Raw genomic sequence first — 15177 nt, 5'->3', positions numbered from 1 at the left:
AGGAGGTGGTGGGGGCGAGTGAAAGGTTCCGTCCGCTCCGCAACATTTCAAGTGTCAACAATGAACAGAAGTAAGTACCTGTACCTACCTACTTACCTAGGTAGGTACCTAGGTAAGTACCTAGGTAAGTAGGTAGGCTTTCTACTAGTAGCACCAATTATTTGCGGCGCTGCATTATTCTTGCCGTTCACCACTACTTTGTTTGGCCATGCTGACTGCCTATTTGCTGCTTGAGCTTGTTGCATGTTGCACGTTGCATGCACGTTGACCTTTGGTCAAATCATGCATGCCATGTTCTGAAGCCTCCAGTCTGTCTTGTCCGCGCCGCTTGCCCCATCCCTGTCTGCTCCGAGGAGTCTTCCCAGGACGGAGTACAGACTACTTGTATAGCTGTCTGGGGTACATGCGAGCCCTACCCACGTGCCCCGGCATGGTGGTTGTCGGTAGGCCGCGCGCCAGTACCGGTACCCCAAATCCAAGTACCCGGTGCTCCACGGAGCCTCAGGAGTCGGAACAGCCTGCGCGGAATGCTCAAGCACCCAAGCGCGGCGTTGCCAGTGACGATCAGAGCCAGCTAACAGCTGTACGGAGGAGCTGCATCAGACATCCCCAAGCCCCAAGCCCACATGCATCTTTCTTCTCCAACCTCCGTATCCCAGCCATATTTTTGGCCACCGACGTCCCTTCTGCTGTTGCCTACACGAGCCTTTGAGCGCCCCTGCGAGTCTCGAGACACCTCGCCGCTTTGGGACTTGCAGACGACTCCCACGTTCTTCTTCTGTCCGTTGCGACGATAAATCTGGTCAAGAAACAGGAACAGGAAGTCGGCTGGAGAGAGAGAGCTCTCCCACGGCCCGCCAGCCTCTGTCTATCCCGCCCCGACTCATCGGCCACATATCCCGGGCTGCCATCTCCTCATCCTGCGCGCACTCTCACCACGCCCATCTGCTGTGTCATTCCGGGGAAACGGCCTTGGGCACCGGCATAGTCGGATCGGGGCGCACTCGGGAACTTTGTGTCGCCAGGGGACTTAGTCTGGGGCTGCCGCCTAGTACGGACCATCCACCGTGCATGCAGCCTCAGCCCAAACTCGATACTCCCCCGACTCGACCATCGCGACCTCGAAATCTGTATACCTCGCTGTATCTGGCACACAACTGGTATTGGCCATGGCGCCCCGCTGCTGTGCCTGCCAGTGACAGAAACCCCCTCCCGGGTTGACCAATCTTCTGCACCGACGACATACGTTCTGTTCGTGCTTCAGAATGCGCGCTGTTACACGCTTTGCTCTGAAACTCACCTCACAGGACCACAGGCTTTGAGAGGTTGTAGTCCCGGGTACGCCCTGAGCTTTCGGGACCGAAACACATATTCACATACCATGGCCCTTCTCAGTCCGACTTTCCTCCTGGGAGTGCTCGTCCTGCTGTACCTGTCGTCCTTTGTCTTTTTCGCAATCATTCGAATCCTCACTGGCGTCTCCATACAGCGAATTGGCTATCTATCGCTACGCCGACTCGCCTACACCCCCCGAGATGGCTGCAGAGTCGAGATAAGAGGCCTGGGACTCAACATACACCGGCCGACTTTTGCCCAGCCGACTTGGATAAGTCTAGTTCTGAACGAATTGACCCTGACCTTGGATGTGCGCGACCTCGATGGACACAAGCGCTTCAACAAAGACGGCAGCCACTACGAAAAATCCGGAAACGAGGCCTTGCCCGGCGAGTCCGCGCCGCCGCTTAAGCCCCAACGTACGCGCCGAAAAGTCGACACCGAATCTCGAAGCAAAACGTGGCAAAGGTTGGCTAAGCTCAAGGACAGAATTAAGCAACTACATAAGAACATACAATGGCTGAGAATGATTGATGTGGTTGCTACCAATTCGACCGTCAACGTAGTCGATGTGGGCAGCTTCCAGGTCGGCAACTTTGCCGTGGCCGTTGATACGAGGCGGAAGATTGTTGACCACGCTCGGCTCTTCAAATCTCATTCGAGGAAGAAGGAGCAACGCCAAGCTGAGTGGATCATATCGATGCGCAGCGTTCTGTTCACTGCCGATGGGAGCGAATCGCTCGAGATATTAGACCATTTGTTGCTCAACGTCCATGGCTTCTTGTACGAGTTGCGACAAGGTCTCAGCGATGCTACCGTTTCCTTGAAGCTGGGACGAGTCCATCTGCCCTACGACGACCTGAGTATTTGCGCATCTCGATTCAAAGATTGTCGCAGGCAGTCAGACTCGGTTGACCTTGACAACCCCGTGGACGTTGCCCTCCATCACGTCCCCGAGGAGCCGGATCACCAAGGCACCCAGCAGGACGACTTGATGAGGGCGGTGATGGATTCAAGAGAATTTGTCAGTTCCATCCTGCAGGGCGTCAAGGAGGTCCAATTTGCAGTCAGTTATGTTGGCATGACCCAAAAGATAGAATCTGTCAAGCCTGAAGGCTCGCCTATGCTCCTCAACGCCTCCATGAAGGAAGTTGGCATCGATTTACACCGACTAGATCCGAAATCACCCGCCCATCGCATGTATTTCTCACCAAAGGACATTGCGCACGAAGCTCTTGCAGCCGCACTCTCCCTCTCTGTTGGAATCGATGACGGTCACGGCACTCCCCAGCGGCTTTTGTACATACCCATGACGACCACCACAGTTAGGACCACCCTTCCATCCAAAACAATCCAGCTGGCCCAGGACGGAGCCATTGGCGAAAAGAATGCAAATATTATGTTCGCAAATTCCGTCATCACCTCGCCGTCCGTGGACCTCGATCCTGCTCACCTCCCTCTCCTCATTGCCATGATGCAACCCAAACCCAAGGCGCCCAAGTCTTCTCGTGTCACAAACCATAGCGTCTTGTCCAGGCTCCTGCCAAAAGCGAGTATCAAATTCTCCATGCACGAACCAGTCCTTCGAATGAAACTTAAACCGCTACAGGACACGAAGGATTCGGATGATTTCGACCTCATTATATCTTCAATATCCTCTGTCTCGTTGGATGTCGAGTCATCACATTCGACCATGGAGGACATGCACTATTTTCTGGATGGCGCTATGAGGTTGCAGTCTCATCACTTGTACTACCAGACTTGCACAGGTGATAGATTCAACCTCATTACGACAGATTCCTTCGACCTCAGGGCACATTTGGCCGCCAAACCTGACGTTTGTGTCGAGCTTAGCGGCAATCTGCAATCATTTGCTATCAGCATGGTACGACCCGAGATAACCGACGGGCTCCGCCAAATCGTTCGACAACTTCGCATCGATGTGGAACCGGAGAAGCGGTTCAAATCTAAGACGGCAAAGCATCAGAACTTCCTGCGATCTTTTCCCGATTGGCTGGTTAGGTACCAAATTGAGGCAACAGACTTCAATGTCGAAGTAGCTGGAGTAGACGAGGACATATCAGACGATACCAGGGGTGTCACCGTACATCTGGACTCATTCTCCGCCGAATACAGAGCACATCGTCTAGATGGGCTCCAGCGACGGCCTGGAAGACGGCGTACTCACAGCAGATCTATCACGCAGTCCGACTCAGACTTGACACCGTCACCGGCCTCTCCTCGACCAAGAAAGAAACCACAGACTGCCGGGGACGGCCGTCGGCTTGCACTGCACGCAAAGGGCATCGAGGCCCAAATTGTCGAGGGCTCAGATCGTCTCGAGGTCGAGCCGTTTGTCAATGTTCCTCGTCTTGAATTGGCCTTTTCCGCCGCGAGTGACAGCCATGGTCCATTGTTCCACATCCAGTCTACAATCAAGACAGTCACACTGCAGTATTCTCTCTACCGACACTACGCAGTCGGTGTCTCTGTTTTGACGTTGCGCAGGGCCTTCATGCGAACGAGCCGAGATGCGCCCCGGCCGCAACAACACGGGACGTGCGACAAGAACTACCTGAGGCTACCTGGTAATCTGGGCATCCCAGATGCGGATAGCTCATCCACGGTAGCGTCGGAGTTGATCACGGTCGATGTCAAAGCAGCCTTGGTTCAAATCAAAGCGGAGATGCCCCACGAGCCGCTGATGATGCTGCGCGTCTATGGGCTTGAAACTGGACGTCATCGATGGTCAACGCCTTTTTTAACCTCAAAGGTCATCAGACTCTACGTCGAAACACCGCGCATGCGAAATGTGTGGTCAAGGATGATTGGTGTCAAGCATGGCCGTGTCGATCTTCGTGAGTCAAAACACAAAACCCCCAAAGGTGGCTATGTGGAGGAGAGGATGTTCGACGTGGCCACGGAAGCTCTTCGCATTGCCGTTCCGCACGAGGTCATCGTTTCCCGCATCACGGATAACTTTGTCAATGTAATAAAGTCAGTGAAACAGCTTCACCATCGATTCAAAACCGGCACAAATGAGTATATTCTTGAGAAGAAGCCCGAAGAACCCAAGAATGTGCCCAAGGTCTCTGTTCGCTCACGGAACTTTCTCTTGGAGCTCGAAGATGGTGCGTTTGAATGGAAATTGGGTATCATCTATCGCACAGGGCGGGTGGAGCAGACGCAACGACTGGCACGCGAAGAGGCCTTTGAAGCCAAATCTAGGAAGGTTCAGGATGAGGACCCGCGAAGAGGTGGAAGTAAGCTCCGTGCTCGGTCGACTCTTCCTCGCGGCCGTGGAGAGCATTCGGCCTCATCGTGGTTCAGAAGCAGAAGCGCGGATGCATACAAGGCCGACGATACCGGTCACAAGATTAAAGGTGGCACCATGCCTAGATACGACCCAGACCGAGAACACGTCGGCATTCATGGAAATGCTAAAGTGCCCGAAGCCGAGGCCCACACTACTCTTCAGAGGTTCAACGCTCAGTCATGGAAAAAGCGCATCGACAGGGCATACGAGACGTCAAAAAAGTCTATGCGTGAGCTGCGTGATACCTTCTGGGGCCAGAACCATTTGCCTGAGGACGTGGAAGAGACCGAAAATATCTTGGAGGTCTCTCAGCGTCCCGCCCTCATGTCTGCGCTCATATCGGATCTTCACCTGATGATTGACAAGCCTTCCTTTGCCCTGAAGGACTTGCCCAACTTTGTTCACAAGGTGGGCAAGGGAATGCCGAGGGATATGCAATATGGGCTTCTTGTGCCCATGCACGTTGCAGTTCAAATGGGCGAGGCCCGCCTGACCCTGCGTGACTACCCGTTGCCCCTGTTGCATATCCCAGGTCTCAAGACTGGGCAGTCGTCAAGGCTGCAGTCTGTGTCTCTCAAGGCTAACTTTGTCCTGGCGGAAGAATTCAGGGGACATGAATCGACGAGAAAGGTCAGAGTCAATGTTGTACCTCCACGAAGCAGCGACCCCAAGACATCCAACGAAGGTTCCTTCGCTATTGAAGTCCGAAGAACGATTGGACCAGTCAAGTCCTTCTCAGAAGTGTTTATGGACATCAACACAGCCCTGCCAACACGAATCACTTGGGGTCCCTGCTATCAGCCTGCCATTCAGGACATGATGATGGTTATTGAGTCATTCACAAAGCCACAGGTCGACCCATCAGAACGCGTTGGATTTTGGGACAAACTTCGCCTCAATACGCATTCCCGTGTCCACGTGGCCTGGAAGGGAGATGGTGACATGCACCTGTCTCTCAAGGGTACTCGAGACCCGTACCTGGTAACAGGAAATGGTGCCGGGTTCTTAATGTGCTGGCGCAACGACATTAGATGGCACATCAATGCCGAGGACGATCCGAAACGATTCATGACCGTGGATAGCGGCGAGTATGTGCTTGCAATCCCTGACTACAGCCACCAAGTCCGCGAAGCTGCCCGTCGACGTGACCAGGAGAAGGGACACGTGACCGAGGAACTGTGCGCAGATAGCGCCATTTTTAAGAAGGTGATTATGAAGCTCTCGGGCAAAGTGCAGTGGATGGCCGGCCTGTTGTTCGAGCGTGCCATCGAAAATGGAGAGAGAAGCTTCTCGTTTAAGCCTCACTACGAAGTAGTGCTGAAAAACCCCGTCTACGCGAAGCCTGATGCGGATGGTCTACCATACGACGCAATGAGGGGATTCAGAAGTCGGCACATCCATCTTTCAATAGCAGTTCGTGCACCCGTCGATCGGGAATGGATGTGTGAAACTACAGAACCATCTAGGAGCTACAACACAGTCCATCTTACTCCGCGGTTCTTTACCCATTTCTTCCAGTGGTGGGGTCTCTTCGGCTCGCCGATGTCGCTCCCTATTCGACAAGGGAATCTCTGGCCTGGGCGAGAGAAGAGCAGCAAGAAGTTTGGAAGGCATCTTGCCACAGTCAAATACAACCTGCTGCTAGCTCCCCTGTTTCTTAGCCACATCTACAAGCACAAGGATGCCGAAGATTACGGCGAAAACGCTGTTTCCGCGACTGGCCTAAAAGTCCGCTTTGACAGCTTCATGCTTGACCTTCACCAACGAAGAGAAGAGTTTAACACACTTGCCAAGGGGAAGAGCACGCAGAGTAGGACGTCCGGGATTAAGATTCACGCAGCCCAACTCGATCTCACTAACGCTGATGTTCGTGCTGTCTCAGCAAGCTTACGAGGCACCACTACGGAAGCCATTAGGAAGGGATCTATTTCCGCCCTCATCGCCGAACAAGATGACAAGCCTGACTTGTCTCGATTTACCATCCCTGATAATGACTTTAGTTGGATCGACATGGATGACTTTGTAGAGCTGGACTGGATCCTCCCGACCGAGCCTCATTCTGACACCAAGATTTTACCGCTTGCATTTGCCCCTCGCCTGACGTATTTCCGGCAAACGGATATTGGGGGCATTATTGCTGGCGATCCGACACGAACGAGCCCATTTGGCAACGAGCCCACACATTTCTGCATCATGACGCACGACGACGACCCGAGACGAGTACAGAGTCAGCTTATCCGAGAACGACTCGACGAACTGGGCGTTCAGATGCAGGCTCACTCCCGAAACATTGGTGAGGCAGAGTTAAGGGTGATTCAAACCAACGGCGATGAACCCGAGCATGTAGACACCTTTGACGCGCTGAAGAAGCATGCCGGTGTTCTCAAAGACAGGGAATTATTCCTGAAAACCATGCTGGACCAGATGCAGAGCAAGGCTCGCATCAACAGCAATGGACACAGGAGACCGTCAGAGCCATTGTCATCAAGTTCCGAAGATCTGGTTGACGTGCCCCCCACCGCGGAGTTTGAAAGCGAGTTCAAGAATCGATTCGTCATTCACAATTTGCAACTGAAATGGAACAACTTGCTGCGGAACATTGTGCTTCGATACATCCACCAAAACAGCCAACGACGTGGATTCGTCTATTACCTGTCGCGACCCGCTGTCAAATTCATCTTGGATATTGTGGAAGAGCAGAGCAAGGCAAAAGCCAACAAGGCTGCCAAAGGCGGTGTTCCCTCAACCTCCAGTGGAAGTACATCGTCACCCAACCCCAGTGTACCCGGAAAGGATAGCGCCACGGACCTCGAGGATCGCATAAGGAGTATTCTCGAGGACGGCAGACGCTTCAGAGACGCCTGCTTCGACGTCAATGGCGAGGTGAATTGTGGCTCGATTGCAGACTTGGAGAGCGGCATTGCGAAGGAGTTCAGCCCACAGAGCAGCTATCATGTCCGATTGATCGCCCCACAAATTCAACTCCAAAGCGAAAAGAACAAGAAACACGTGGTCCTCGTTGCCGCCAAAGGCATGGAGCTCAAGGTTCTGGAGGTCATGGACAAGGAAAGAATCTCCGACACGGTCAGCGGTCTGGTCCAGCGCCGTTTCCTGGTCAACATGGACAGCACACAGTTCTTTGTTGCCCATCAAAAATGGTTCCAAACAAGTCTAGTTTCCATGTATGCAGGCAGCAAATATGGCACGCCGAATGGGTCCGCTTGGCCGCCATGGGTTCCTGTGGAAGTAATGTTCAACTTTCAGACTGATCCCTTTGGATTTAAGCGCGTTGTTCAGAAGACATCCGCCATGCTACGATACGACAAGTACAACAACTTGCGTCTGAAGTACAATGACGAAGTCAACGAAGACGGGGGAGAGGATTTCGCTTCAAGCGAAAATGCCGAGTGCCGATCGGACAATCTCTGGGTTGAATTCCCGCAAGCACGGGCACTTTGCAACAGTTCGCAATACTATGCCATGTATGTCATCGTGCTGGACCTGCTGATGTATAGCGAGCCTCTGGAAAAGACGCGCAACGAGCGACTTGAGAAGATAATGCTCGCGTCCGACTTTAGCGACTTGAGCGGAACACCGCGAATGGTGCAGAAACTCCAGGAGCGCGTCAGACAGCTGGAGGACATCAAGAACCATTTCCTGGTCTACTCTCAATATCTGGATAAAAAGGGGTGGGACGACAGACTGGCGCTGGAACGAGACTTGGCGAGCTGCGAAGATGAACTCTTCTTCATGATGAAGGCCATCACCACGTCTCAGCGCAAATTCGAGATCGACAGCGACACGAATGCGTTGCTCAAGTGGAGTATTTCTGCGCGAGACATTGTGTGGCATCTCATTCAGGACTCGGCAGAACCACTTGTTGAGCTGCAGCTCAAGGACGTCGAGTACGATCGCACGGACAACTCTGACGGCTCCCACATGAATCTCATCCGTGTTGGCAAGATCCTTGGTCTCAACCTACTACCTGATGCCACGTATCCGGAAATCATTGCACCGTACAGCGGATCCGACAGGAACATCGTGACGGGCGACGCTGAACAGGACATGATCCGGGTGTACTGGCACATGCTCGAGGCGATTGCGGGCATTCCCGTCATGGATCGCTTCGAGGTGAAGCTCGTGCCGATGAAGGTACAGCTTGAACGAGAAGCTGGCAAGCGTCTGTTTGAGTATATCTTTCCTGGCATGGACGGAGGCAAGGCTTCAAAGGACGACTCGCCTCTCATGGTCAAGCATCAAACTCCGAGCGCAGACGAAGTTGAAGTTGAGTCTGCAAACAGCTCGGTGACACGTCTGGATCCACCAGCACTGGACAAGGACTCGTCCGAATTCCATACGAGGTCGGGGTCGTTGGAATTACGCCTGCGGCCGACGTTGACGTCAAACAATGCCCAAGAGAGCAGCTCGAAAAAGACACTCAGCGTCAAAAGCTCCGAGGGAGGCGGCCATGCATTCAGGCTGTTCCGGTCTGGAAACCCGGGAAAGACGGTGATATCCAAGAAGGCGTCTCACGAGTCACTTCGAGGCACGTCTCGACCTGGCGTGCTTGCACGATCCTCCACGGGTCTCTCGTCGAGGGATAGCAAGGACTCTGTGGAAACCAAGAAGGCATCTCGTTGGCGAAGTGGCAAGTCACAGGCAGAAGACAAGCAGCAGTCGGACGACCTCACCAAGATGATCGCCCGGGCGAGCAACTACATGACATTTGCATACATTCGACTGCCGTCGGTGGTTCTCTGCCTGAGCTACAAGGGGAAGGATCAGCGCAACTTTGAAGACGTCCACGACTTTGTGTTCCGGCTCCCGACGGTCGAGTGGCAAAACAAGACGTGGTCCAACCTGGACCTGGCGCTTGCTCTGAAAAAGGCGGTGGTCAAGGCCCTGATTTCTCACACGGGCGCCATCATTGGCAACAAGTTCTCCAAGCACCGGCCCAACGCGGAGCAGCGGAGCAAGCTACGGGAAATGGCAAGCAGCTCCGTGGTGATCACGCCGTCCAGCTCTTCCCAGCACTATGCCGCAAGCATCAACGACAGCGACGACTCGTCCAGCTTCTATGGGACCTCAACAATCGACTACTCGCGGTCCACACGGGCCGAGAGCACACACGGCAGCATACCGGCGCCTCGATCTGCGAGCCGCAGTAGCAGCGTGGCCAGCGGTCGGTCGTACCGAACCGGCGGTTCATCGCACAACGGCCCCGGCGCCCCGACTTACCTCTCCGTGACCACTCCCCCGACACCGATCGAGGGGCCCAACGAAGCCGGCATCGACTTGGTGCGTCCCGCTTCCAGCCACGGCCTCGGCCATTCCAACCACCGCCGCGTGCTCCGCAGCGTCAGCGGGGGGGACAGTCGGCCGTCCACCCGTGGCGGAAGCGTTGAACCAGCAGACCGTCGCAGAGCCGGTACTCCCAGCCTGAGAAACAGACTCAGTGTCTTTACAGGCCGCAGGCGCGAAACCAGCGGCTTGCCAGATGGGGTGGATGACGTGGCCGAGGATGACGACGGCGCAAAAGACGGTAGAACCCCGCGTGGGAGGAAGCTGAGCTGGGCCCAGGGGCGGACTAAGGCGGGCTGAGTGGTGGCCGCCGTTTTGGTACATCACACATGAACACACACACACAGTATATGTAACCTGTTTTTGTTATAAGCAAGGCGTTGTTTTGTCGTTGGCTCGGACAAAGCCAGTGGGAGTGGAAGCGGAAACGGCGGCTTTTGTGCTTTCCGGGATCGTGCACCGTACGGCGGTGGTGTGCATAGGACGTTATAGGTACTTGAAGCATTCACTGAGCCTGGCTCTCGTTTGTCTCGTCGACGTGCCGCGTCCCTTGCGAGGTTCCGTTGGCCGTGCTGTCTTCGTGTTTCGTCGACGGTGCTTGAAGGGCACCGCCAGCCGGGCTTCTGCTCTGCTGTTTTTTGACCCCCGCGGTCCCGGTATGTCCGGCACATGTCTCGACGGGCCGGGAGGCTCGTCACTGCAGGCAGTCATGGGCAGTTCTGGACCTTCAGTGTGCCTTCTTGTCACGCGTCGTGATGGCCATTCTGGGTCTCTGGTGTTGATGGGCTGACAAGATGCAAGTTTGACCAAGTTTATGGCAAAAAAGAGTGTCGTATTCTGTGCCAGGTTGATAACCACGTGCTTCTACTCGTGTCCCTGCTCTCATCCGGCATCTACGCTCGAGTCTGGGGATGTATGCCGCGTCCGGTGTGCGGCAACCTCGGACGCGCGATTGCGCGCATTCAGAATCCGTGGGCTCCCGGCGGTGCCTTCCATGCCACCTTTTTTTACTTGTTTCCGATAGCGGTTGCGCTCTGGGCCTCGCCACAACTCGCATTCGATATCTTTGCAAAGGGGACCTGTGTACGGTATCTGGAGCGACGCGGGAGGCATGTAAGCAGAGGAGCCACTAAAATTTCCATGGCAAGTACCCTGTAGAGACTGGCGTCTCTCCAGAGAGCATACAAACAGCCCAGTGTAACCAGGCCAAATGACGAATGCAATGTAGCTGCTCGTCAGGCTCTGTCTGGAGTGGACTCGGGAGAAAAGTCTTAAGCGCCGAGACGAGATCCCCCAAGCGACGAGGATTGGGCATGTCCCTTTAGAAAATGGTTACAAGAAAATCCGAGTCTGTGCGGGAACCGGTTGCTCTTGATCACTATCCGTTGCCTGGCGAAATCGTGTTCATGGGCTTTTGGCGTAGCATTTCTCTTGCCCTCAGGTTGAACCCGACGGATGCGGTTACTGAACAGGGTGCGTGTCCACCCCGTGATAATTAATGAAAGCAAGCCCGTCGCCCCTCTCTGCTCATAAGTCTAGACAGAGTTTCAGTTGGGACTCACGACGGAGACATTTTCGAGGATTGTTGCCCATGGTGAAGATGGGAGCGCGGTAGTCGTTGACTGACAACAACGGAGCAGGAAACGACCAGATTCGCGTTCCCGCCATCATTTTGCCGGTACACGAAGTCCTAGGCCGTGTTCCTTTACCAGCTAGGCCGTGTTCCGACGACAGCCAAACTGGCCAGCTTGGACGCCATCCGAACTCTCAGGCCGATCGATTGCTCAGCATCGTCCCCATCAAGGCCAAGTTCTTCAGTTGGCGGCACAACTTGACCCACGTCTTTATCCAACACTAAAGGAAGAAAAGAGGCTCCCAAGTACAAGGGAAATCCCCAAGCCCCTGCAGAGAGCGCCGTCATGGAGCCGTCCATATCCCCCCCCGCATCGCGCATTGTGGTGGTTGGGTGGGTATGACGGCATGATGCATGCCAGCATTGGAGCAAATGGGACGTCAGTGATAAGCATCATCTGTCTCGAGCCGAGTCGCTTAGAGTCCATGAGCACATTTGTTGAATAAACAATGGCCAAGGCAGAAGCAAGATTGGGAACCAAAGGCCCGCCTGCATAAGCCACGGACAACTGCACTTTGGCGAAGTGATGGGTTAAGCATGTGCAACAGCAACAGTCAAGCCAAGAGACACGGGCGCCATCGACGGAGACTTTGTAGCGTGATCAAGGCCATCCCAGGCCGACTTCCTGGATCATGTTGCTTGCCAGATTCGATTCATCGACTTTGAGGCGGAGATCTTAATTCGCCCCAAAGTGCATCACAAGCGCCCTCGTTGATCCTCTTGTGTGAAGGCTGCTGTCTGTTGATGCCTGTCTGTTTACTCGCCTCGAAAAGAGCGTCAACTCGCAAAACGAGTACTTGACTGATTGGTAATCAAAGGACCGCAACAAGTTATGGGCCGATCCACTGCAGTATTCACACGACGACGTGAGCCTTCACATCGCTCTTCAAAGGCGCGCTGTCATCGTGCCGTCACATCAACACGGTTGCATTGGGGGGTCTGCGACCGCACGAGAGTCAGCTGTTCTTTGATAAGCATCATGAATCTATTCCGCACTGTCGTGGTTGTTTCAAGGCTCGGATTGTACACGTAACTGGTGATTTGGCCGGACCCGATTTCATCAAATAGCTGAGATGGATGTCGCGAATGCCAAGTGAACATGGGCTGGCTTTTTTCATCCTGAGAGAAGATGCTGTTCGACCAGTAGCTACGCAACGCAGTCATCAACGTATTCCGTCTCTCAACGACGGCCTCATCAAACAAGCACGAACATGGCGGATGCTGACGTACACCCTCGGGTTTCCTGTTAGCGTTGTCGAGCAGGGCGACGCTTTACGGGCATACCACCACCGGCGAACGGGGTCACCTGACGACGATCCCGGTTAGTGGCGTCTAGAAAGGCGAAAAACAGTCTGGAATCTGGCCATGTTACTACCATGGAACATGGACACGCTCCGGCTTGACGTAGAGTAATGCCTAGCCCCAGCGCGTACGCCGCACGTTCCCCGGCCAGTCGCACGCGAAGACTTGGCAAACTCGACCACGACAAGTCTCTGGAAGACCACGGATGCTCTTTTTGAAGCGGCTGTTGTTGAAGAATTGGGCTCGAGGATGTCAAGTTTTCGGGGAAGCAGCTTCCCGTTGACATGGAGAAACCTGGCTCTACCCAGTCGCCAGAGAATGTTCTGCACCAGCCCCCCGGGCTCCAAGGGTATTTGCGCCTTGGCTGGGCCAGCATTCGGGGGAATATCATGTACGTAGTTGATGGTGGGGGTCTCGGTTGTTTGTCCAGCTGAGCTGGTAGCTGGCGTCGACAGAAAACGCCGACGCTTGGGACAAGCCCCCATCTTTTCCTGGATGCCTCGTGTCTCGTGTCTCGTGTGTCATGCTCAGCATATTTAGGGGACCGACCGGCTGCCCTAGGCTTGACCGGGTTGCGAGTGTCTGGGCGTCTGTGTTTGGGTGTGTATCGGACGCCTCGGCGCGCTAGGTGCCCAAAACGTGACGAGTCGAGTCAAAAGGTTGTCAGCGGCATTGTTAAAATTTTCACGAGGTGACTGAAAGCTGCAGGAAGGGTAGTCGTGGTGTGCATTGAGTGGGATGTCGGGATGGGGTAATGTGGTTGATGAGATATGATAGCATCGCTGAGTGGAATCACAATGTCGAGTCAACTTTCTTTGTACTGGAAATATCTCATATTGGCGAGCTCACAGTCGACTTTCCGGGAGCGCGACTTGTTTCTCTCCCCCCGTCAGGTACCTGGGATCTAGGTACACACAAGCACATTACAGTATACTTTTGCACATGACCTGCTGCAACGATACCTTGGGCCGTTGGCTGCCGCCATCAAGTTGGAAAGCACCACTCATCATCCAGGTGCTGCTTCCTTGTTGCCGTTTACGTGGCACGACGGCGTCGTCAAACGCCTACGAGGTTGTCCGTCAAGTATTCAAGTACCCAGGTACCTAGAGGCATGTCCCAAGGCACCTCGCCCCAGGCGTGGGGGAGCGGCTCTAGTCCCTCTGTACGGTCCTGGACGGAGTAACTACGTACTCGATACTCGGTGCTCGGTACTCGGTACGCCGCGTCACGCGAGGAGGCGTCTTCCTTCCCCAGACAAGATGGGCAGGACATGGCCAGCTAGTCATGGACTCATGCGCCATTGGCCAGAGCCAGTGCTGGCATCGGCCGTGAACTCTGAATGGCATTCAGATAGTCCCAGCACCAAGTCGTGAACCAGCCACAGAGCCGCCATGCCCAGCTCTTGGAGCTGCCCTCGAGCTCGGCCCAGCGTGGTCACGCCTCGTTGTCAACCTTGCCGAGATGCGTCTGGCCTGCCGCCGTCTTCTGACGATTGAGCACATGAATCGCGTCGACACCCGCACCAACCGTGTGGGCATTGACGGCGAGCCTTTGTTCCCAAGTAGGCTTTGCCTGCCTCTGCTCGGCCGTTGCAGCCTCTGAACCTTTTTGTGCGCTTGGGACTGCTCTCAGGCCGTGTCGGCTCGACAATCTGGCTTGTTCCTGTCACAGTCGGCTTCTGCGCCTCCCACACCTTCAACCAGCTGCTCGGCTCGTCGCCTTGATTCGCTGATAACGGATGTCGGATTGTATGGGGCGATAAACCACCCGTATCAGCCAGCAGCCACCCCTCCCCTCCTTTCACGGCGTTATCAACCACCTAAATAAACTAGTTCATTCCCTGGCGCCGTCCGTCATGTCATGTACTTACTGGTCACCCGCCCTGCGGCATTCGAAGTCGGCCCAGCAGCATCTTGGATCTTGGTGGTAGTATTCCTGTTACGGCTGGACTTCTCGCGCAGTCCGTCCAGCACACGGCGGGCAAAACACTGAGCTCGGCCTCGTCCGTCCTCGTCCGTCCTCGTCATCTCTCGCCCGTCTTGGTCCCGTCCGCCCGCTGCTGTCGCTTCTTGTCGCTCCCCAAACTTGGCCTCGGTTGAATCATTTACTTTTTTGCTCTCCGCCGTCGAGTCATACCGCCGTCTTTCAGCCTCTTTGCCCGGAGAGCGCACTGTCCTTGCTTGCCCTGGACTTGCCGTTGCCGCTGCCGCTGCCGCTGCCGCTGCCGCTGCAAGGCACGTCGTCCAGCAGCGACCTTATCGCCCTCCAGGCCGCCTGCGTCCTGCGTACA

At 54.8% G+C, this 15177-nt stretch overlaps 1 protein-coding gene across 1 annotated transcript; it reads left to right on the top strand.

The window, feature by feature from the left end:
- Positions 1–1381: 1381 nt before the first annotated feature.
- On the top strand, positions 1382–10252 carry MAM_04614 (uncharacterized protein; the record flags this gene model as incomplete). Its single annotated transcript, XM_040823412.1, has 1 exon — positions 1382–10252. The coding sequence occupies one exon, from the start codon at positions 1382–1384 to the stop codon at positions 10250–10252; it is 8871 nt and encodes a 2956-aa protein (XP_040678665.1).
- Positions 10253–15177: the final 4925 nt, after the last annotated feature.

The sequence above is a fragment of the Metarhizium album genome, assembly GCF_000804445.1.
Source record: "Metarhizium album ARSEF 1941 chromosome Unknown scaffold_10, whole genome shotgun sequence".
NCBI lineage: Eukaryota > Fungi > Ascomycota > Sordariomycetes > Hypocreales > Clavicipitaceae > Metarhizium > Metarhizium album.
Note: the sequence above shows the minus strand (reverse complement) of the source record. Positions and strands in the feature narration are given on the sequence as shown.